We start from the raw sequence: 23,961 nt of genomic DNA, 5'->3' as shown, positions 1-23,961 counted from the left end.
ACTCTGAGTCTCCCGACAGTCTGAAGTCAAACACCTGTTTCTAAAGGGAGTATTTACAACAATTTAGAGCCGTTCAACACTTAATAAAGCAAATCACTTGAATCTTAGCTAGGTGACAGCCTTTCCACAGCCAGTTTGCAAATTGACATAATTTATCTAATAATCTCCTATTAAACAGTTACCTTGGATTTAGCATCCTATCCCATTTGGCTGACTTTTTCAGACTAGGTCTACATGTTTCTTTCCTTGGCTTGTAGAATGAAGAGCTTGGCTTTGCAAGCCAAGCATGATATCAACAGCAGCAATGGCATTTTCTATGTGTATCTCCTTCATTCTAATAGATTCTCTAGAATCTCTTCAATTAATTTTCAGGAAAGAGAGAGACGATCCCCACCATTTAATCTCCAGATTCACCCATTCTCAGATGGTGTGAGTGCTCTACAGATCTACTGCATGAAGGAAGGGGTTAAGGTAGGTCAGTTGTATAAAGCAGTGCTTCTCCCTAGAGGAGTGGTGAGTGCTGCCCATATAATCCATTACAAATAACTCCACTAGACTTCAGGTATTTAAATTTGGTCAAATGTAAGAGTGTGGTGACAGACACAGTTCAATTAGACTCAAAATTCTCTCCATAATGGTAAAATCTGGTTCAAAGGCAACTGAAGTCAATGTGTGAGGCATTTCCAGAGGATAAAACAAAATGGCTGACTTCCATGTAGTTCATAGGCCTTTACCTTACTCTCTCTTTGCAGGATGTCAGCATCCCAGACCTTATAAAGCAGTTAGACATCCTAGGTGATAATGGGGTAAGTTGAAATGGGAGATATTTTATTTATGACTGTTTTCAAAAATACTTGTTAAATTATGCATCTGTTACATATGGTTTAGCAGACTGGGAAGAATGTCCAAATACCACCAATATTTGGGACTGGTCCTGACTGTACCCTATTCACTCAGGAAAACACATGAAGGAGTTTGGCAGTCTGAGTAAACCACTCGTCATCAGGTCTAGGATTCTTTCTAACAGTTTCATAAATAGGCAAGAATTATCAAATTCCCTGTGGCTTTCTAAGAGGGCATAGCTGCCCATGTAAAAGAGATGCTGGATCTCTGGCCAACATTAGATAGGTCTTAAAGAAGTTTATAAGAAATAAAAACAAAGGATCACGTGCTGATGTAGATCAGCACTATTTTTACAAAAGCTTTAATGGAAATTCAGCTTTGTAAAACTAGCATGAAGACAAATAAATGGGTCTAATTTAGTTTACATTTCTCTTAAGGAATGAATGATACAGTTAATCCATATCATGTAGAAAGGCAAAACTAGTGGTCTTCTTAATATGTGAACAGACTCTGAATATTTCAGTGGAAACTGAATACTCAGTACTACAGAGATCCTCTGAAAACTGTGGACCTGGTTTGTAGGCTGGATTGTCTTTGTTCATGAAGGAAACTCCTGCCAATTTTCCTCTTTCCTGTCTTTCTCTTCACAGAATTTAAGGAATGAAGAACAAGTGGCCATAATTCAGGCTTCCACGGTGTTGTCCTTGGCAGAAAAGGTAAATTGTGTGCTAGCTTTTCTCACGTGTTATCTAAAGCCCCATCTAACACATTTTCTGCCCTGTTAAACTTTTTAACAGTATCGTTAAACTTTCTACTGTTGGGAGTATTCCCCAAATAAAATAAACTGTGCCAGCACAGTCCCAAACAGCTTGCTGAAGCAGCAAAAATAACAAACTGAGCTGGCCCAAGCTGTGCAGTAGAAAAAACTACAAATATAAAAATAATATGAAACAAAACAATTGAAAACTGAATGAGAAATCATCAGAAATTTAAGCTGTAATTAGATAAACTTTGGGATTTACAGTCCTGAGATTTCTAAAGCTTCCAAAAGCATCTGTATGCCAAAATTTCACTGAAAGTATGTGTCTACATTTCTTGTTTCAAAAATTAAGAAGAAAGTGGGGGTTAGTTAAAACTGCTTTCTAAGGCTCAAATGCAGCACACAAATTTTTCAACATGACAGTTTCCAAGGACTCTGCACAAGAATGCCTCTGCTTCAAACAGAACTTCCATAAAGCCAACTAAGCTATTTTTGAGATTCTGTAGCCCCATTGTGGGCCTTTATCTGTGGAATGAAATGGGTTCCTTGTCCATCCAAGGGTGTCTGCTTTTCCATCTTCTGGTGACCTGGCAGTGGTAATCCTCTTTCTTGCTTCCCTGCCAAGTGCTACCTGCAGACATCATGGCCTCTGTCACAAACAGCCTAAGATGAGCCCAGCAGCAATAGGCTGCTAAAAACAGACTAACAAGATGCTGTACATATCCCACTTGCCACTGCTTGTGTGCTAGAAAACACAGCAGGTTACAGGTCTCATTGTTTTCTCTCCAGTGGATCCAGCAGATTGAGGGAGCTGAAGCTGCTCTGCATCAGAAGATGATGGAACTGGAAAGTGATATGGTAAGAAAACTTTCCTTATTACATGTTTTAGGGACACTGATTGTGTCACACTTACTTGATATGCCAAAGAATAACTAGAAAAGTGTATTGACAAATGAACTATGCAGCATTTCTCTGATTATTGGTGAATCCAAAAATTGTTCCTGCTCCAGTTCACATGCAACAGCAGAATAACAGTAACAGAAATAGTAAAAGTTTAAAAAATTCCTCTCTCTTTCTAGGAGAATGACTATTTATTAACAAGTACAGAGGGTTCAAAGGTTTCTCAATAATTTTCAGAGATTCATGCATTATTTGTCTCATAAGATTCACAGCCTAAACATCAGCTGTTGTACTGCATTTTAGTCAGGACCAGCATGTGAGAAATTGTTGAACTGAGTAATAACACTGTTGGCTTTCATTACATACTAAGTAAAGTTAGTACCTTACCCTGTTCTTATTCCAGTTAATGGCAGTAGCCTACAAGATGAACAAACATAACTACAAGAATTAGCCAGCTGTAGTGGCTTGTGTTTTGTTCCTGTGCTATGTCTGTACTTAAGTCTGTTCAGATTAAGGTGGACTGATAAGATAAAGCACAGCAGCTGCCCCCAAGGAATGTGAATGTATAGTTAGTTCCTGTTTATTTCAGTCCACATTTACACCTCCTCCAAAATAAGAAAAGGCACAAAAAGAGTAATTCCTGATGCCAGAGGAAGTATCTCTAGAAAAATCACACAGAACACCCTAAATTTCACTACTGAAATGCCAAGCAATACCACTGAAGCCAACAGAGAGGATGGATTTAGTTCCATGTACATCAGATGTATTCACCTGCAAGAGCAATCTACAGCTATTTGTCCTTCCTTCTTTTCTAGCTGACTCAGATACTAATAACTCTACTGAGTATCAGTTGAAAACCAGTCTCCTCATCCTGCTGAATCAGATATCTGTAAATTATTTGATAAAACTTCCTAAAGTATTTGGAGTAACTAATTTGTTTTTCTGTCCAAATGATTCTCATTGTAGGAGCAATTTTGCAAAATAAAAGGTTATTTGGAGGAAGAATTGGACTACAGAAAGCAAGCTCTTGACCAAGCGTACATGGTATGTACAAAAGAAATTCAGCAGCACATACTGGCCAACTCTGCAATAGCACACAGACTTTTGTTGAATGAGGAGGAATTTTTGGTTTTTTGTTAGCATTGTTTTTTTTTTTTTTTTTTTTTAATTTGTTCTTTCCTTATTCTTCTGATGTACTAGCATGCAATCTGCACAACTTCAACACAATATCTCACCTTTTCATGTCATAAAAAGACACATCTCCTGAAGTCTGAAATGCTTGTCAGTTTAAGGCAGTTATTTGCTTATTAATATTGGCTTGTCCAGCTGGAGTTTTTTAGCGCAACAGGAGGAAATTTTAGAATTGGTGAAATAATTTACACTTCAGATAGGAACATTCCATCCAACTCTAACTCCATAAAAAAGATTAGAAGTGAAGGGTATCAATGAAAGTTAATATTAAAATATTTTAAAAAGAAAAGTTCCTATCCTTTTTTCAGAGCATAGAACATTTTCTGAGTTCAGTTTTTCACCTTTTTGCATACTTAAGCATAGGGACTGCCTCTCATGCAGGGGTCTGAATCTGCCACCAATCCCCCAGTTTCCAATGTAGTTTAAACCATGGTTCATCTCTAATTGACTTTTGGTATTGCATTAACCAGAGGATCCAGGAGCTTGAAGCCACCTTGTACAATGCTTTGCAGCAAGAAACAGTGATAAAGTTTGGGGAACTACTCACTGAAAAACAGCAGGAAGAGCTGAGGACAGCAGTAGAAAAGCTAAGACGTCAGATGCTGAGGAAAAGCAGAGAATATGATTGCCAGATTCTTCAGGAGAGGATGGAGCTGCTCCAGCAGGCTCATCAGGTAAGAAGAAGAAACCACACACATGTGATATCTACTCAGCCTTTCTGTGTAAGAACACAATCTGAGCTCAAATCTAGGCAAGCTGCAGGCCATGAGGGAGCCTGGCATCTAGCTTTTTGAGTTGTCTCATACTTTGTCTTTTCTGTGTGTGCAAGTACACATGATACTAGCTTGTGCAAGATTGTTTTTGAATATTAAAAATTCATATTTTGAATATTAAAATTCTAGCCTGAAGTTTTCATCAAGAATTCTGTCTGCATAGTTCTATCTTTGTAACAAAAATTATAATCCCCAGTTACTGGACTGGGCACAAGAGAAACGGAGTAAATGCTGCTGGCTCTTATGGCACAGGAGAGCTGTCTGTTTTTCCAGATACTACTTGTCCCTCCCATGTGGAGGTACTTTTCACTGCTGAGATAAGGTACTGCATTTCACCTTAAAAGACTGATGTTTGCTGCTCTACAAGCTGTGAGGTCCCAGAGCAAAATGGCAAACTGTCACAGCACATTGAATAACATGAAAGCTGCACCATGAAATAGATCTGACTCAGACATTTATGGGAGTAAGACAGGAAGCACATCCCCAGTGGTTAGGGGGATTTGGTTCACAGGAAGGCTCTGTTCTCACAGTCTTGCCTGATTCTGAGTTGGGCACTTGAGACTGGGTCCACCCTTACCTTTTGTTGTCAGGCCTTTGCTGCATGAGAAGCTTCTTGATTTTAAACATGACAGCTGCCCCAAGGGACACTGCTCTGAGGGATGCTGCCACAGCAGTTTTGGCTTCTCAGAACGACTCTGAGCCAGCCTCAGTTGCAGGCACGGTTGGAAGTGGCTGAGAGGCAAAGGAAGGAGAAGGTAGCCAAGCAATAGGACAGGAGGCTGTGGGCAGAAACTGTTGTACGAGAGGTTCCACCTGAACATGAAAAAGAATTTCTTCATTGTGTGAGTAACCAAGCTCTGAACAGATTACTGAGGGAGGATGTGTAGTTTCCCTCCCTGGAGATATTCCAAGGCCATCTGGATGCAATCCTGTGCCATGTGCTCTAGGATGACACTGCCTGAGCAGAGAGTGGGACCAGGTGAACTGCTGCGGTCCCTTCCAACCTGACTCATTCTGTGATTTTGTGGTTCCAGAGAATTTGAATTTGCTGCCATAAGCTAGTAATCTCATCTCCAGACATTGAGGAAGACAGTCACAGGTCACCTGTTCCCAGGTGCTCAGGCCTTCAGGTGTTTCCTGCTTTGCCTCTTTGGATTTCTGCTATTTGCTGGACAGCTGCTTTATGACCTGACTTAATTTAAAAAAAGATACTGAGATTCAAGGCTTCATTTCTTATACTTAGAAGTTCTGTTCTGGGGGATCTCTCCTACCAAGCAGGCAAAAGTTTGTCATGGACATAATTTTTCTTAAAGTACCTAGCTCTGCTAAAAATACACACCTTGTCTATAAGTTACATGTCACTCACCACAGAATCAATACATTCATAGTATTGTATACATTCATCATTTTGGACATAATAATAACACTTTAATCCTCTTTCAACACACCAAACTGTGAAAAATATTAATGAATCGTGATAGAATTCTAAAGATTATAACCATGATCTTATACTTTTGATCTGTTTAACACAGGATTAATAAATAGATCAATCATTGATACTAATTTCCAGCATTTAAGGATCCAGTTACATATATGCAGGGTCATATTTTGAGCAGTTGCACACATGGTAAAGCTGTGGTTTGGCAGGATGAGTGGATGGAGTCACAGTATGACACAAGATTGTCCCTGCCAATCAGGGATGGATTTGTTGATTTCTAGGCTTTTGGCACTTGGAATATTAAGCTACTTATTCAGCAGGATAGATTTACTGAGAATTTAGTGTATATGCTTTCTTTTCTGATTTCCAGAGGATCCGAGATTTAGAAGATAAAACTGACATCCAAAAGAGACAAATTAAGGATCTGGAGGAAAAGGTTGGTTCTGTTATCCTTTGAAGCACACTGATTAACTTTGTTTTGAAAGTAGTGATCCAGTTCTCTTGAACTATATGACCTTTCTGTTCTGCTCAGTCAGCTGCACCTGTTAGTGGTGGTCCACTGTCCTTTCTTTTCAATTTGTGTCAGTAGACACAGACTTTAATCTTAAAATAGTACATTACATTATTAAACATGTAATGGTGAGTGTTTGATATGGGTGTGTCTAGGTACCTATAAACATACATGTGTACATATATATATTTATGTATTTATATATCCAGGCTATTTCTAGTATGGATTACAGCCACTGTCTTTTAACATGCTTAAAAATACTACGCATGCTATTTTTGTTATCCAGCTTTATGACTTGTCAACCCATGGTGTATCACGATGTGACAGTTCCACCTCAGGCTTTCAATATGGTGCCAATTTTAATCCATCACCAAAATTATTTGGATCTGTTTTCTAAGTCTGGGAGGTGGTATGGTACTTACAGAAATAACGAGGGAAATAACAGTGTTTTCTGAATTAATAAATATTCTAACTGTTCTATAGAGTGCAAAAATAATTATGATGCTTACAATGCCATTACCTTTCATTTTTACACAGTCTTATTTTTCTTCTGCAGTTTCTATTTCTCTTCTTGTTCTTCTCTCTTGCCTTTATTCTTTGGCCTTGATGTCAATGTGCCTCTTGGAAAGGTAAGACTGTTTTATTTATTTCCTCAAAGCTAGCACTTCTTGCACAGAGTGGAGGATCACATCCTTGTGTGTTCTTGTGGATGTTTGGAGTCAGCAAATGCAGCAGGTTGTTGTCAATTTGTAATAGTTCACAGTAGGGAGTTGTACTGCTGAGTTGCTGGTGATCTTGTGCTATTCATAATTGTAAAAATAAAAGCTAACAAGGAATTTCACAGTATCAAAAAGCAAAGGGAATTGCAGGGGAAATTTAATGTTGATGTTTACAAAGGGATGCAGATGGAAAACACTTAAAATAACTTCGGCCATAAACACACTCTGAACTAACACTCAGGATGGAGATCAGGATTTTAAAACAGCCAGAGCTCTGTGTCCAGCGGCAGGAAAAATACAAAGGAGGACAAGGAAGAATGATCAGCTGCTGAGAGACAGGAAGGGAAAGACAGAGAAATGAAAGGATTTTTGTGGCTCAGGAAGTGACACTACTAAAAGGAGGTATTGGAGAGGTCTAAAACATTTGTCATAGAATGGATGGACAGACGGACAGACAGCTTGCTCTTGTTCACTGTCTAATACAAACAATTACCATGTGATAAGCTTAAAGAAACAAAAATTCATAGTTAAGGATGCAAGTTTTAAAGAAGCCTGTCACAGTATGCTTAGCACCTGAAAGTTCAGAGTTCAAAAGGTAATGTGAAGATGGGGAAATAAATCAGAGAATATAATGGTCCCATTTTTCTCTGTGGCTAGCCACTTCCAGAACAAGGATGCTGAGTGAGCTAGGACAATTTTTCTTTTGATCCAGGATAACAAAAGTAGAACATAGCATAGAAAACATAATGTTAAAGTCTCAAGAACATGTAATGACAGCATAATTTTCTGATCTGGGGACAGACCCATATCATTACATTTCTCAGTCTCTCTTGGCTCTGGCTTCAGCTGTGTCAATGAATAATTCCTCTGCTCTCTACTTGAGACAAGCTGAGATACAGTTGTGTGAAAGATGTTCTGCCATGCCCTTCCATCATTTGTACCAGCGTATTCTTTGTTTCCAGATACAATTCAAGGTATTGATTATAATTAAAAGGCATGGGTCCAGTTTGGTGGGTTTTCCTTTTCCCTTTAAGGAAAAGCCCCTACTTTGTGTTTCATTTCAGCTAGATCAAAGCTTTCATTTGCAGTTTTGTGCTGATGGAGAGACAACTCTCAGAATTATCCACATCAGCTGGAATCCACTGTGTCCTTGTTTGGCCAGACCTCAAAATGAATGTTTCTATGGGCTGAGGCAGCAATATACATGGAGGTTGGCTTGAATGGGAAACAACCCATAGAGAAGAATTAGGAGATACATGGACAGATCAGTGATCACAGCTCTTGTGAACAAGAGTCAGTATCATTATCAAGTTGCTGCTGTTTAAAACATACTGCCTTGATCCAGTTATTATGAAACACACTAAGTTATGACTGCATACTTAATTGTGTTGCTACTGCAGGATGTCTGAGAACAGCATGGTATGGCTGTGAGATGTTTTAGGTAGCTTTGACTGGTGAAAGTTTGACTTCACAGTTTCTTACTTATTCATAATGGAGAAAAAAAGTCATAAATTCTTCTGAAGTGACCAAATTATGGACAGAATAATTTTAAGAAACCAAGATTTTCACAGTACACAGTAGTAGCAAATAACTTTATATGACTGTGTTTTTTACTGTACCACAGAATTATGAGTCTAGAATAAGCAGTGAACCTAGAGGGAGATTCTAAAAAAAAAAAAAAAAAATTGGATTTAAGGTGCACCTTGAAAAATCACAGGAACTGGTAGTGACAGTTGCGAGAACCTGCCTGCATGATTTTTTTCCATTTGCCTGTACTGTCGTCCTTTTTCCGTTCTCATATGCTGTTCTTGGTGCAGCATATGAGAAAAACTTGGGCAATAAGAGGTTCAGAGTTTTCTATATATACACAGTTTGCACCTACATTTCCCACCAGTGTGGGTATGGCATTGGTTCTCTAGTGAGTATTTGCCTCTTCTAGTACAGCTACAGAATTGGTGAGAAGCTTATACGTTCTTGTATTACCAATACCATTTGCTGATAACACTTATATCCTTTTGGCCTAATTTGAGGGCAGGTATTGGCTGGTTAGAAAAGCTAATGAGATGCTTAAGGTCAGAACTCTATATTTTTCCTAAGTTCTAGGAGGCTCGCTATTTTTCACTTGGAGTCATCCTGCCTCCATGGGCTGCTGGGTCCTGTTCAGCTCTCGCTCTTCATGGAGCTGATGCACACCTTGCTGTTGTGTTCATTGAACAGGACTAATAGTCAAAACAACATAAACATTTCTGTGCTGTCATTTAGGGCTGACATGACTGTCCCAGCTGCACAATTGACTGATGTCATTGCAGGGGAATTTACATGGATCCCTTAGGGACTGTGTCAGGAATTCACTTTCCTTGCCACACCTCTTCTCTCCCCACCCTCCAACCCCCATTCTGGCCGAGTCTCCTTCAATGGGTTTTCCTCTTGTTTTACATAACACCTAAGGTTTAGCAGGTGTAAATCCCTTGGAAATGACTTTGTTGAGCCCAGGAATGCTGCTCTAACTACAATGCCAAGATGAATTTCACTCATTGAAGTCACTGTTGCTCCATAATGGCTGGTCCCTGGAGCACACAGGGGTCTAGTTCCCCATAGAGAAGATGAGAAGCATCAGCAGGAGCTGAAATGTGGGCTACGTAAAGCCTGCTAGAGAGTTGTGGCACTCCTACGACCACCCAGGAGATGAAGGGTTCTTTTGCTTTTCCCATCCTGCTTTTACAAATTTGGCTTTATGAACATCAGGTAGGGATCAACAAGATGGATTACGGTGAGCTGAGTGACAGAGGAAAGAGCCATGACAGTGGCGGAGATACAGTGATTTAGAGAATCAACATTGACTAGGAAGGTGGAAAAATCTTACGGGTGAGGTGTGTGTGGGGGATATATAAACTCAATGCTTTTCCAGAGGATCTGCACTGCTGTGAACTCCCTTGAACTGTAAAGACAGCTGCAGCAGGCCCAGCATCACAGCACGCATGATACCTGTAGAGTGTTTTACCAAGGCCAGTCACTCCACAGGTGCAAAGCATCAAGTCTTGTAGCAGTTCCTCAAAAACAAGGTAATGGTAAGCGCCTCATCCCCTGCCTTCACCCCTGCATTTTCCTCTATGGGATCCTCTCCCCTCAACACCTGAGGGGAAATCTCCAGACACAAGCAATTTGGGAATGGTGTTGGCAAGATCGAGAGGGATTTTAGCAAAGTCATATTTTCCAAGGCTGGAATACATGGAATTGGAAAGAATAACTAACATTGATTTGTGTTGCCCATTCGTGTTAAAAAACACCTGCCTACCCAGGTGATTTAATTCAGCAAAGGTGCAAAGGTGAGCATGGCATGGGGAGTGTGCCATCAGCATTTCTTCTTACAACTATTGAGCTGTATATTTTGTAAAATTGTTTACTTCCACTGGATGCAAGTGAACTGTCTTAGCCTTATCATAAGGGACTTCATACAGATCCCTGACAAAACAAATAAAAAGCCCAGCTCGTCCTAGGGAGCCACTTGATGGTGAAAAATCTTTGGTTTTGTTCATGCCTTGGTGCAGCTTATCCTTTACCGATCTTTTAACCAGGAGAGAGAAACCCACAGTGTAGTCACAGATGATACTTTCTGGTTTCCTTCTCACCCACAGTGAACACTTGACTTAGTGCTGTATTCAATAACAAAGGACAAGAATGTGCAAATGAAGGAAGCCATGTGCAGCAGATACAGTATCCAGACCAGAAGCTCTCTAATTCCTGTTTATATGGGATTTTCCTACCTGCATTTTCTCTGTGCTTGTGAACATACATATTCACTTGTTTGTGATCACATAAGGAAGTGTGGTCTGTGTGGATTTTGCACCTAGTGAATTTTACTATGTAGGCGTGAATGCTGAGATAACAAAAACAAAAGATGCCCTTTTTTCCCTGGTCTCAAACCTGAGAACCAAAGTTATTTTCCATAGGTAGGGTAGGCTCTCTCAGGACAGCAGCAGTTTCTGTTTGCCTCAGTGCTGCATTAGCCAAAACTCTGAGCTTGCTCTAACACCTCAAGGATATTGCCTGCTGCCATGGCTCTTGTTACAGGTGAATGTAGGCATCATTGGTTCAAGAGTCATTGAAACTTACGCATACTACTCATGTGAACATGCGCATGGGGACTTTTATGCACCACAGGGTTGAACTTTGTGGGGTTTAAATGGACAAGCGTATCAAAATACACAGAATTCTCACAAGTGCTTTTCATACAGACAGAACAAGTTTCACACTGATAGCTATAAGAACTAGCCTTTTCAGCTTCCTGACTGATACTGATTGTATCTTGGCAAATCTGGGATAGGTGGGTAGAGGAACAAACTTATACCTTATCTGATACAGATGTTCTTTTTTTTTTTTAAACTTTTAGAGTGCCCGACCACATAGATAAGTCCTTATAAAGGCAAATGCTTCCACCCCTTGATGAAGAGAATATTGTTTACACCTATTTTCAAAAGTATAAAAATGAACAACCTGTAGCCAAGACTGCAACCATCTTGTATTTTGAAGCCATCACTCAAAATTTGTTACCTGACAATTCCTGTCTAAAACTATTATATATGCTGCATCTAATGAAATCCTGTATGTTGAAATTACAAAAGGGGAAGAAAAATAAACTGACAACCTACATCACCTAGGAAGAACGTAAAGGGAAGGAACCACTTTCAGCTGATCAAGTCAGTGTGTCTTGGGCATGGAACCAAAGTTACAATAGAAAAATCTATTCCTGCTGTGCAGGGCAATCATTTAAATGTCACCCTGTCATCTGACAAATGGATCAAAAATGAGCAGATCAGAGTAGGAGAAACTCAAGAGATGCTGACAACCATGTGCTCAATTTGAAGTGTGTGGCTTTCTCGCTGCAGGGACTCCAGCTCTCCCTCTTTGGTTTTAACCTCAGGAACAAATGACAGCTGCAATGTGGAAGAAAGAAAGGAAAAAAAAAACAGTCTGCGTTATTGCAGGATGGGCAGGACAGGTCACCATGTTTGGTGCTTGAGATCATTACACAGCACCACCTGCCTTGGCCAAGGAATGGAAGAAGAGGGTGAATGGCATTAGAAGGGTTTCCAGTGGAGCTGAAGCCATATCTCTCTTCACCATCCCTCCATGAAGAACAGCCTGTCTATTATCAGATACTTTTCATATTCTTTAAAGACTGCCATTGAGATAATAATGACTATACTTGGTTTCACTGTAGAGTAACCACTGAGGATCACTGAATTGGACCTACAGAGTAGCTTCTGAGAAAGAGAAGAAATGTTGGAGGACAGGACACGGAGGAATGCTAATCCCCTTATCCATGTGACATGATTCATAAAGCATCAGCTTCCAACTGTTTTGTCCCAGCTTGGAAAAAATGTTTTGGTTCAGCTTGTCAGCTGACTTTGTTAATTGGCTTCCTGATCATTGATACATAGACCAAAAATGGGGAAAAACATTGTGAACACAACCTTAATACAAATAAGAAATACTGCTAGTCTGTTTAGATTTTTCCACAGGTAAGAGTAACTAAAAGTAGTTTTCATTTGAATGCATTACTTACCTCTGTAATCACAAAGCCTGGAACCCAGCTGTGCTGCTTCCCTGAGGTCATAGGTCCATGCACCCAGAACTTTGTCAGAAATGCAGGTCCATGCACCCTAGTACTCTTTCAGAAGAGTACTCCCTGAGGAACATAATGCCCACAGCAATCACTGTGAGGGGTCCTGTGCTGAGGGAAGCAGTGCAGCCAGCTGCACCCACCCTCCCTTTCTCACTGATGGGCTGACAGTACACTTCTCAGTGCCTCTGGTTTCATTTCCTGGGGAATGGAGTCCTGCCTGTTCAGACTTTGGATTCCTGTGGCAAGGCTCTGTCTTCTGCGATGGAGCCTTAATTTTAACTGGAAGAAATGGATTTCTGTACTAGAAACTAGAAAATTAAGGGCCAGAATACAGCTTGTGCATTACTTACACCTTCAAAGCAGGGATCACATGTACCAACATCTTACACACATCAGAAGCTTTTAAGGGGCTTTCGAAGAGTTTTTCAAAGAGCTCCTCCTTCATATGCATGCAGGTATTGCATTCCCAAGGGTTCAGGGTGGGATGGGGGCTGGTAGTCTGACTGCAGCAAACTTTTCAAAGATTGTTCTTCTCTCCAGGGAGCTGAACCACCGCTGCTTTACTCTGCTTGCAGCGTAACACATGCCATGCCTAAAACATACATGCTGATGTGAGTTAATACAAACTTTCTGCTATCAGCTAGATCAAAATGAGTTTCCTGTCTGTGTGTGTGTGTATATATATACACACGCATCTATATGTATATGTACATATATATATATATATGCATATACTTACCAATTCCCTATTGTATATAGAAATTATTGCTGTAGTTTATGAAAGTATACTTCAATCTAGGCATGGGGAACTGAATCAAGATTGTGTAGCTGCCACAGCTGGTACATTCCTCCAGGTTTAGTTTCACGACTCATGGGCAGCTAATTTTTTGATTCTTTTTTTTCTGGACCCTTCGCTCTCCTAGGAATGTTAATCCTGCGCTTTTTGCTGGTCCTGATGTTCATTGAAGCAAAGGTTTGGGAATCCTCCCTCAGATTAGTCACTGCAGCCAACCTCCCCTCCCCAAAACCAACAAGAAAAATGAAAATCAATTTACTGCAGCCTTTGAGGACAGCGAATACAGCCCTGGATGCTTCCCTTGCATCCCTTCAAGGCTGTTCAGGAGTAGCAGCACTCCAGGCTATCCATCCTGCCAAAGCAGGAGGTGAGCCACAGAAGGTAGTACAAATCAGCTTGACCATAATTTGACTTGCTTTTTTTTCCTCAATGACCAAGTTACAAGACTTTGAAGACTATTTTTTGAATTTAAGCACTTCAGATGAGGGCCTGGTTACATGAGATGAATTTAGGTAATTGGGGTTGCAGTAAGGAAATGGTACTTCTTGCAGTGTTACCAGCCTGGCTCACAGGTCCATCCTCTCTTACTGATGTGCCTGGAGGACAGTGGAGAATTTTTTTTAGGTGTTGTTCATCTTCCAGCCGCCTACCTTTATCTCAGTGGGAAACATCCTCTGAAACGCAAAGCTTTCAGTTCTGTGGCATCCCATTAGGACTGCCCAGACCAGGCTCTCCTGACATGAGCAGGGCTCAGAGAACAAACTGCTGGTGATCCAAAGGGTTTTCTCTTCCCCCACGCTCTCTCACATCAGCACCTCTGTGGTTTTATATATACTTTTTGTTCCAGATTTTTTTGGTGTCTATTCCAGAACAAAATTGTAAATTACTTCGCAGAATGACCCTTTGATAAACACTGGACATGTACCTGTACTATATGTATTAACGTGTAGGAGAGAATCCTTATTGTATGTAAAGTTTTATGAATGGTTATTTTTTAATTTATGTATTTAATATAGGATTCAATGACCTCTGGTGTTTTAGTTTGTATAAAAAATAAAACAGCAGCATTTTTAAAAAAAAAACCCAACACTTTACATTCACAGAGATATTCAGCATATTTGGAGCCTGTTCAGAGGAATCACGTTCAAGCTGAGCTACAGAAGCACATGCTGGGGCGCGGGGGGCTGGGACACAGCGAGGGTGAGGGGGTTACGCTGGGGTGGGGAGTACACCGATTAAAGAGTGATCGAGATCCTGGCGTGATCACTGGGAAAAGGGACGGCAGGTAGCGGTCCCAGCGGGGGCCAAGGGTGAATTTACTGCTGTTTGCCAGCCAAAACAAAGCATAACAGCAAGCTGCTGCCTTTCTGGAGCCCGCGGCGCACGGTCTGGGAACTATTGAAGGCTCTTGCCGCAGTTTTAAATACAAAAACCGCCGCTCGCTGGCTTCCGCTGGGCCCGGGGCCGGGCCCGAGGCGGGGCCGGGCCCGAGGCGGGGCCGGGCCCGAGGCGGGGCCGGGCCCGAGGCGGGGCCGGGCCCGAGGCGGGGCCGGGCCCGAGGCGGGGCCGGGCCCGAGGCGGGGCCGGGCCCGAGGCGGGGCCGGGCCCGAGGCGGGGCCGGGCCCGAGGCGGGGCCGGGCCCGAGGCGGGGCCGGGCCCGAGGCGGGGCCGGGCCCGAGGCGGGGCCGGGCCCGAGCCGGGGCCGGGCCCGAGCCGGGGCCGGGCCCGAGCCGGGGCCGGGGCCGAGCCGGGGCCGGGGCCGGGGCCGAGCCGGGGCCGGGGCCGAGCCGGGGCCGGGGGCCGCTCTCCGCGCCTGCCGCCAGAGGGCAGCGCGGGGACAGCGGGCCCAGGGCGGACAGAGCGGCTTGGAACGTCTCGGTAGAAGCGCAGGGACGTGAGCGTAACTCGTGGAAGTGACCTAACCCCAGAGCCGTAACGGCGGTGACCGGCTATAGGGCCGCAGCTGGCCCCCGCTTCTGTTTCACTGCGGGGGTCAGCGCCACACCTTCGGCCCTTACAGCCTCAGATTCTGGAATTGCCTCCCTCCCCATCAAATTTTTGCAATTTCTCTGCGTAAAATGAATTTTAAATCATAGAATAATTTCCTTTCGAGGAGTGGGTCAGCAGTGCGCAGCGGCAGTGGTTGTCACACGGACAAATTGTCCGGCACCTCGAGTCCGAGGGCACAGGGAGCTGTGTGTGCTGCCAAACAGCCCTTGGGGAAGAAAATTGTCAAGAAAATCTTAGAAAGTAAATGGGAAGCACATTTGGAAGTGCAGACTTGAAGCCAGGTATTTATACCTCTCTCGTCCTTTTTGCACTCAAGAAATCTAAGCTAAAGAATATCAGATTGTTACAGAATAACCCAGCACATTAATGTATTTACTAAAAAAATTCCAAACATCATCTTTCCCAAGATCCAGTCCACAAGAACTGCAATTCATATCTTTAAAGTGCTCTTAGAAGACTGAAACACATTAAGTAGGTCCAAAACACAGAAATTTGGATCTAGATTTAGTTATCTACTATTAGAGAGTTCAAATATATTCATTTCCCTTGCATAATAATCTTCAAGTAATGAGTGAAGCAAAGAACTTGAGCCAAGCAGTCTTGTTTCCTTTGACTGGAAAAAAAATGGAAGGAGCATTTAATATTAAAATACACTAATTTAGAATTAAAGATAATAGAGATGCAATATAAAATAGATGTGTACTACAGAGCCTGTGGGATGAGCTCTGCTCAGAAGGACTTTGAGGATCCTCTCTGGATAAGGCTGTGGGGTGCAGCTCATTTGCCTATAGAAACATCCCTTACACCAAATGATGTGCAACACAGCAGTTGCTCAGTGACCAGACTACGAGGCATTCACTTTTCTAAAAATCTCTAATAAAATTAGAAATGTATTTCAGGGAAACTGCTGGTAATGGGAGTTGGATCAGGAGGGGCGTAGAAAAGCTCTTGCATGAACTCCCAGCCTGAACACCTGCTGGAGTAAACCAGGAGTACTTTGTGATGGAATGAAGATACAGTGCAAGAAAACCTGCATCCTGTACAGATACAGGCCAGAATGGTAAGCCTAGGTGTTGTAACATCTGTTATGTCTGATTTTGCTGTCTCCTGTGTACACATGGAAGCATGGCCATCCCGGGAATCCTTTTTATGACAATAACAAGAAGTCTGCACCAGATTTTAAGTCCAGAATGCTCTGGGTGTTTCTCTGGGACAGCTGCAAGGTAGCTTCAGCAACAAGACAATAAAATGATGAGAAACTGACAGGGAGTTGCAGACTATCCTGGGACAAGCCATGGGCAGGCCTGGTGTGAGTCTGTCCCTGGTACATGACAACACATCAGCCTGTCCCAGGCAGCGTGTATGGTGATCATATGAGGCCCAGGTTGCAGCTGTGTGGGCCATCCTTGAGGCATCTCCATTTTGTCTGGTATTTGATCATAAAACACTTTGGCAAGCAAGGGACTAAGCCCTGTCCCAGACTGAGCTTTTGCCAGAGCAGGCACAGTGAGTGCTCATGGCTAGAGTGAAGTCTGACTATGCATTGGAAGGTCTCTGGGTTGTCTCTGTAGCCCCTTTGGATGGCAACAGTTTTCCATTGTTTGGGATATTGCCTAAACATAGTAAAAGCCCTAAAAACTGGCAATGTGCCATCTGCTTTGTGTTGAGGGGGGCTAAGTCTGAATATGACCAAAATATACATTTCAAAGCTCTGTTCCTGCTTGGGCAGAGATGCATCCCATAGCTTGTGCTAAACTGACAAGAGGCCATTGTGCTGCATCTGCTCCAATGACTGGACAGCAAGTGCCAGCCATGAACAAGCTGCTTTGCACAACAAAGAAAATCCTGTGAAAACCATTTTAGAAGCCTGAAACAGGACTGAGACTAGAGATATAATGATTTCAGTGTGTACAACAGATGGAGACTTTAGAGCACGGAGCCACTAATCTATGGATTACAGACTCTCTAATTATAGACTAACATTTACCATTTATGAGAGGCACTTCTGCCAAGGGAGGGATCTTACAGGTCAGTGCTCAACAACTGAATGCCATTTTAATGATACCTAGGGAAAACACGGAGATTGGAAAATGTCACTGTACCATTTTCATGGTCATTTGTATCTTCAAATGCTGCACGGAGTTCTGGTCCACTGCAGATCTTGAAACTGGAACACGCCCGGTGGGCTTGATGTGCACTCAAAGGCAGGACCCCAGCTGCAGGAAACAGGCTCCTCCACACCAGACACTCCCTTGGGGATGGATTAGCTGTCAGGGAGTCACATTCCTCAATATAAAGAGGGAGCCTTCAAGAACCAGTAACAAATCTTCAGCACCTCCAAATACAATCCTGAACATTGACCATAATACTAATCCCTGTATGGTCTTATCTTACTGAGACCTTGGAGCAGATGAAAACACTATTCCCTCTCATTTGTGCCTAATTCCCACTCATTTGTGCCTAATTGTTCCCAGTCAGTTATATAACAAACGATATAGTGAGATGTACAGAGCCCACACAACTAGCACTACACTCAACTGATACCTTTGAGCCCCAGGACACAAGAACTAAAAGCAATCAGCAACCAAGCAGGTGACCCCATTGTCATGGGCCAAACAAGGGTCATCTATTAACTAAGGTCAACAACTCTTTTACTCCAGATCCCTAACCCTAAAAATCCTAATCCACACTGTCATCTTATCCCTGTGTCATTTACTATTTCCAGACCTAGCTACATGATAATGACTGGGAGAGAAAACAGCTTTGGCATTGATGAACCTGGAGCGCCTGGCCGGAGCCTGCAGGGCTTTGAGTCCAGAGCCCTAACTGAGACCCTGTCACCAACCCTGCTTCCTGTTGTACCTAAATTAATGACAACTCTTGGGTTTACTTCTGGCCTTATACTACACCAACCTACCTTGTACAATGCAGAAATTAACCCTAATGCTATAAATTGTCCATATTCCCCAACTGCCTCAGACACAGAAAAACCATGCATATTTAAGCCACATATGTCACAATCAGAGGAACAAACCCACTCAGTAAAGTTTCAAGTCCCCAAGCAAGCGAGACAAACTCTTCATGTGCTGGGATACCAGCTGCTGACTCAAGTGCTGTAAATGCTCTGGTCTTGAGCAGATCATTTCCTTTAACAACAAACTGTGATAAAAAAAGGATCATCTTCAGCAAGATCCTTCTGCAGTAAGAATCAGTGACTCATTAATTCTGATTTCTTTACAATAGCCATGGTTATGTGCATTCAGAGATTTGAATGGAACTGGCAGTCTTTTGTTTGTACATTCTTTGTATGTTTTCAACCATCCCAGAAGTTAAGTCATGTTAACATGACACAAAACATACTTTATAAAACAAGATTATTATTCTGCTTTGCATGGTCCAGGGGAAACATAATGAGCTTCACTTCCTGGAGACAGATAAAGGAGGTCTGAGATCTGGCAGAAGACAACATATTTCAACAGCAGTTTCCAAGTTAGTGATCTGAACTCCTGTCCAGGCATGCAGAGAACACAAGTGGATGGTTTTTGGGATTAATGGAGAGACTACACTGAAAAAGAAGGTGGGAAAATGGCAAATTTGGAAGTGCTCAGCACACAGGAAAATCAGTGTGTTTTCATTAGTCATCTAAAATAGGTGTTTATGAATGGAAGCCAAGGATTCTACGTGATTGTTTTGACAAGTAGCACTGAATGCTGTTATATTTTAGGTCCTGAGTTTGCAAGCTGTGATACTCTCCTTAATTTAAATCCAGAGAAATATTCAAAACTACAAAAATATCATTAGTCATCGGTGTAGAATGTGTGAAACAGTTTTTCATGAGGAGAACCTGTCATGGTTTAACCCCAGCCAGCAACAAAGTACCATGCAGCTGCTTGCTCACTCCTCCACCAGCAGGATGGGGAAGAGAATCAGAAGGGTAAAAGATAGAGAACTCATGGGTTGAGATAAAGACACTTTAATAGGTAAAGCAAAAGCTGCACACACAAGCAAAACAAACCAAGGAATTAATTCACTGTTTCCCAATGGCAGGCAGGTGTTCAGCTACCTTTAGGAGAGCAGCACCTCATCCCACGCAATGGTTACTTGAGAAGACAAATGCCATAATTCTAAATGTCCCCCCTTCCTCCTTCTTCCCCCCATGTTAGATACTGAGCATGGCATCATCTAGTATGGAGTATCCCTTTGGTCATTTTGGGTCACCTGTCCTGCCTGTGTTTCCTCCCAGCCTCCCATGCACCCCCAATTTCCTTGCCATTGTGGCCATACAAAAAGAAGAAAAGGCTTTGGCTCTCTGTAAGCCCTGTTCAGCAATAACAAAAACTCTATATTATCAACTCTGTGTTCAGCACAAATCCAAAACATAGCCCGGTACTAGCCGTTCACGGCAATGCTTCCTCAGTTGCATACCACTCATGGATGCCTGCACTGTCCCCAGCACTCCACTTTGGGTTGTTCCATAGCTGCCCTTGTTGTTAGAGCTCTGCCAGGAAAATCTGGTCCTTTCTTTATTGTTGTGGAAAGTGGTAGTGATACTCAAAGGAAAAACATGAATGCATTAGAAACTATTACTAAGCAAGTTTAAAACAAAGTAAATTACAGAAAAATTACAGAAAAGGTACACACTCCTTAACACAATTAATGCATACGTATTACATGTCTATAAGACAAGCCAGAGGAGAGCAGTGGGCAGTTGTATGAGCTGGAGGTCAGACCCCCTGCAGCATTAGGAGTTCCAGAGGTGTTGCTGGGAAAGCCCTCTGTGTAAACCTCTTAATCCAGAACCAACTCTCTCAAAACAGACTCTTGGTTTTGAATACAGATAGAAAGCATTCGTGTCAAACTTTCACTTCTGAGAATTAAAAAGAGATAAGAACAGCAAAATCAACCAAGTATTATAGTAAAAACCTACAGAAGTTTGAGCTTCTTTGTAGATGAAACAGAGAACTTTTAAAGTGGCCAGTTCCCCCAAGATCCTTCTTTAAGCCAGCCAGTACTTACAATTGCTTAACTGATAGGGGGTGTGAAAAGAATTCAAGAATTCCAGCTTGGCAGGAAAGACAAACCTCTGTTTTTACATTCTCAGCACAGAAACTTCAGAAGTTACTGTGGTATCTCTTACTTGGATTTTTATCAGATAGCCTAGTCACTGAATGAAGGATTTGAATATTCTGAGGGACAGCCACTTAGTCTAAACCTGTAAGAACAAACAATGGATATGGTACCTAACACTGTTCAACCTGCACCTAACCTGCACAAATGTGTGGGTGACACACACAGGTTCCCACTTCTGTATCAACGTATACATCAAAAATAATAGAAAGTTAAATCACTAACAGTGAATCAGAAGGGGCACAATGCAAAAGTAACCTGCCAGGTTCTTAGCCATGTTCTATCAAGAGAAATCTCTTGCTTCATAGCAATGGAACAAGTACAGGGAAAGGGAAAAGGATTTTAGCTTCACAGAATGTGAGTGGTTCATTTGGCAGTTATGGGTCTGAAATTCTTAGAATTAAATATGTTTTATGGATGCATAAAAGCTGCATTGCAGGTAAGGCATTAGCACATCTGGGATGCAGATTGATTTCAGTCTCAGGCATTCAAAGCTTATCATAACAGATGCAACATTTATATGCTTGCATAGGGAAATGACTAACAAACTGCCTTTCACAAATTCCCAATCTAAAACACCTTACTGTGATTTGAAAGTTCACAGCAATTGATGCTGATAACTCACCCATGCTCTGGAAAGGACCAACATTAAAATGCTGCAATTTGACCTTGGCTTCCAGCCTCTCCATCAAGAAAGCATCTGGCTCACTATCTGTTCTCTCTTTGGTCTTTATTTTTTCATACTTAGTAAAATTCATAAAGCAGTGACACTCAGCACAATGGAATTTTGTGATGCACAATTCCCTATTAGACAGCCTGCAGTCTGATGAGTCATCTCAGCTCTTTCCACCAGTGTCTGCCCAAGGTGTGGCACTCACTGTCCACTGATTTAGAAGTAAAAAGCAGCTGAGATGAAAGAACCAAGCCAGAAGTTAGAAAAAGCAAGTTAGAAAAAGGTGGGTATGAGCACACAGACAAAACCTTGATTTTAATTTAATGCTTGTGCAACACAGTAATCCCATAAGGTAAGGTAAGGATTTCCCTGGGAAATAGCAATGAAAGGGAGTTTGAAACTGGCACAACCTGCTCTTCTCAGCCTTTGGGTCTGTCATGGGCTGACACTGACCTTGATGTAGCAGGCTTTATTTGGAATTAAGTCCTCCTTTTTCATATTTGATGCAGCTGAGATTGGGTTCTGGCCTTCAGACAGAGTCTTGGGTTTCACATGAGAATCTGAAAAAGAGTTGAAGGAACAACTAGTCCCAAGACTGCTTGCAAAAGAGTGGTCTTACAAAGGAGTGGAGGGCAGGCTGTGTTGGGGTGATGGATTTTGGTAGTATAGAAGCCTTTTTCTTCTATTCCCTGAAAAAGGGGGACTGTAAGCTGTGCCTGCTTTTCCCTAGGACATACTTAGCGAGCAACATAGATGGACATTATCTATTTTAACATCTGTGTGGAAGGGATGGCCTTAACACTGATTAATGGTAGGACAGCTTAACACTGATTTCAAAGGAGAATTTGGTGGGACAGTGAATACAGACTGAACACAATTCAGTATTCAGTATTCAGTGAATACACACTGAACACAATTTCTAACATAACTACATCAGCTGGAGGTATGAAAATTAAGTGAAAAATTAGAAGTAATCCCAGCCATGGCAAGCACGGGTTCTAGCTCCTGCATGGCATCAGTCACTCCAGTTTACAGAATACGGTTTTCCTCCAAAGCAGCAGCAAATAGACTGACAGGCAAGCAGACTAGGATCTTCAGTCACAGCCTGGTTCCTGCAGTACTTAGAGAGCTTCTTTCGTGCATTATTCAGGCTGTGCAGGGCCATGACAAAAAATGCACAAATGGCAGCTCTGTTTCCTTCACCAGCCTAGCCAAAGTATATTTGACTGCTTGCTTCCTCACAGTCACAAGGAGCCATATAAACAAACAAGCAAACATAGTACCTTTAAATCCCCTATAATTCTACTCTGCTGACATCTAATTATTCGTTATAGGCTTGTAATCACTGGCACATAATCACTAATTATCTCTAGATTCACCACCTATTTTTGCATCAGTGTGCTCCCCTGAAGCCACAGGTTGAAGGAGAGAGAAGTTGAAAGAAAGGACACTTTAGGTCTGCAATGGTTGATTAGGTCAAGTGCAACACCATGGAAACAAGGAAATCTCAGCTTAGTCCTCCAAATCATTTCTGGGAATAAAAGCAGGCACAGAGGAGAGTAGCTGGTGATCCCTAAGATAAGCTGGAATGAGAGAAGTCACAACAGCAGATATGCTTGGAAGCAACACATCACCATCACAACACCATCACAACAAAGGCCAAACACACAGTGAGACCAGCCAAGCCAAGCTTCACAGCTTAGGGAAGATGCTGGACGATGCCAAAAAGAAGCAGGGAACAAACAGGACCAGGTGGAAAGAGACTGATTTTGAGAGGCAGAACATGAACTCAGAGGAAGTGGGCTGACTGCTCTTGAAATGAATCTGGTGGCGCATGTCTGGCAGAATATCCTGGGCTTCAAACTTACACGGAATGTGTGTTTTCTTACGTACCTCCATCTCATCCAGGCCCTAACGGTCCATGCCATACCAAGCCAGACAGCTGTTACAGTGGCTAAAATCTCACTATTCCTGAAATTGTGATCCTGAAGGTACCCATTGACATGCAAACAACAGAAGATGTCTACAAGTTTACTCGGCTGTTACTAGAAATCTGGAGTGACATCTCTGGGTGTGTCCATCTTAATAGAAGGTGGCTGGAGCTCATCTGATGTGCAGAACCTCCTGGGTCACCACCCATTCCTCCTTGTTAGTTCAGGTGGGCCCAGCACACTCTAGCCAGGTTGGAATATTTGGGGTTTCATACTGATGCCAGATCTGTGCTTCTGACCCTCTTGAAAACATTACTTATCTCTGGTGCCTTTTGTCCCAAACAACTTTGTAATTGACTCAGTTTGCATCTGACTGCAAGGCCTGCAGTGCCATGGGAGTCCTTCGACACTGAGAAGATAGTAGTCCTTCCTTGGAGAACCTGGTGAGGGAAAAGGAGAGTCCAGATTCCCCACAGAAAAAATTTCAGAACTCTTTTTCCACAATTACTATTTCTTAATATTTTGGCTACCAGCTCATTTTAGGAGGAAAAGATACCCCATGTGTTGAATACTGGAATTTTCCATAGGGTTTTGCTCAGCACTAAACAAATCTGGGACCAAAAAGCATTACTACATTTCAGAAATATTCTTGGAATAACCAAG

General features: G+C 42.2%; 1 protein-coding gene and 1 long non-coding RNA gene across 2 annotated transcripts in view; both read left to right on the top strand.

Moving 5' to 3' along the window:
• JAKMIP2 (janus kinase and microtubule interacting protein 2) overlaps positions 1–15,060 on the top strand; it is a 42,708-nt gene extending 27,648 nt beyond the window's left edge. Inside the window, exons 14-22 of the mRNA XM_053991303.1 lie at positions 373–471; positions 753–806; positions 1,494–1,559; positions 2,393–2,461; positions 3,470–3,547; positions 4,165–4,368; positions 6,276–6,341; positions 6,973–7,045; positions 11,526–15,060. Coding sequence (XP_053847278.1) covers positions 373–471; positions 753–806; positions 1,494–1,559; positions 2,393–2,461; positions 3,470–3,547; positions 4,165–4,368; positions 6,276–6,341; positions 6,973–7,023 — 687 coding nt within the window. The 3' untranslated portion in view covers positions 7,024–7,045; positions 11,526–15,060. The remainder of the gene's footprint in view (positions 1–372; positions 472–752; positions 807–1,493; positions 1,560–2,392; positions 2,462–3,469; positions 3,548–4,164; positions 4,369–6,275; positions 6,342–6,972; positions 7,046–11,525) is intronic.
• Positions 15,061–15,486: 426 nt separating this feature from the next.
• On the top strand, positions 15,487–19,754 carry LOC128814749 (uncharacterized). Its single transcript, XR_008439470.1, has 3 exons — positions 15,487–15,848; positions 16,467–16,627; positions 18,968–19,754. It is a non-coding gene; the product is annotated as an uncharacterized LOC128814749 (long non-coding RNA).
• Positions 19,755–23,961: the final 4,207 nt, after the last annotated feature.

The sequence above is a fragment of the Vidua macroura genome, chromosome 15 (assembly GCF_024509145.1).
Source record: "Vidua macroura isolate BioBank_ID:100142 chromosome 15, ASM2450914v1, whole genome shotgun sequence".
In the NCBI taxonomy this organism is placed as follows: domain Eukaryota; kingdom Metazoa; phylum Chordata; class Aves; order Passeriformes; family Viduidae; genus Vidua; species Vidua macroura.
Note: the sequence above shows the minus strand (reverse complement) of the source record. Positions and strands in the feature narration are given on the sequence as shown.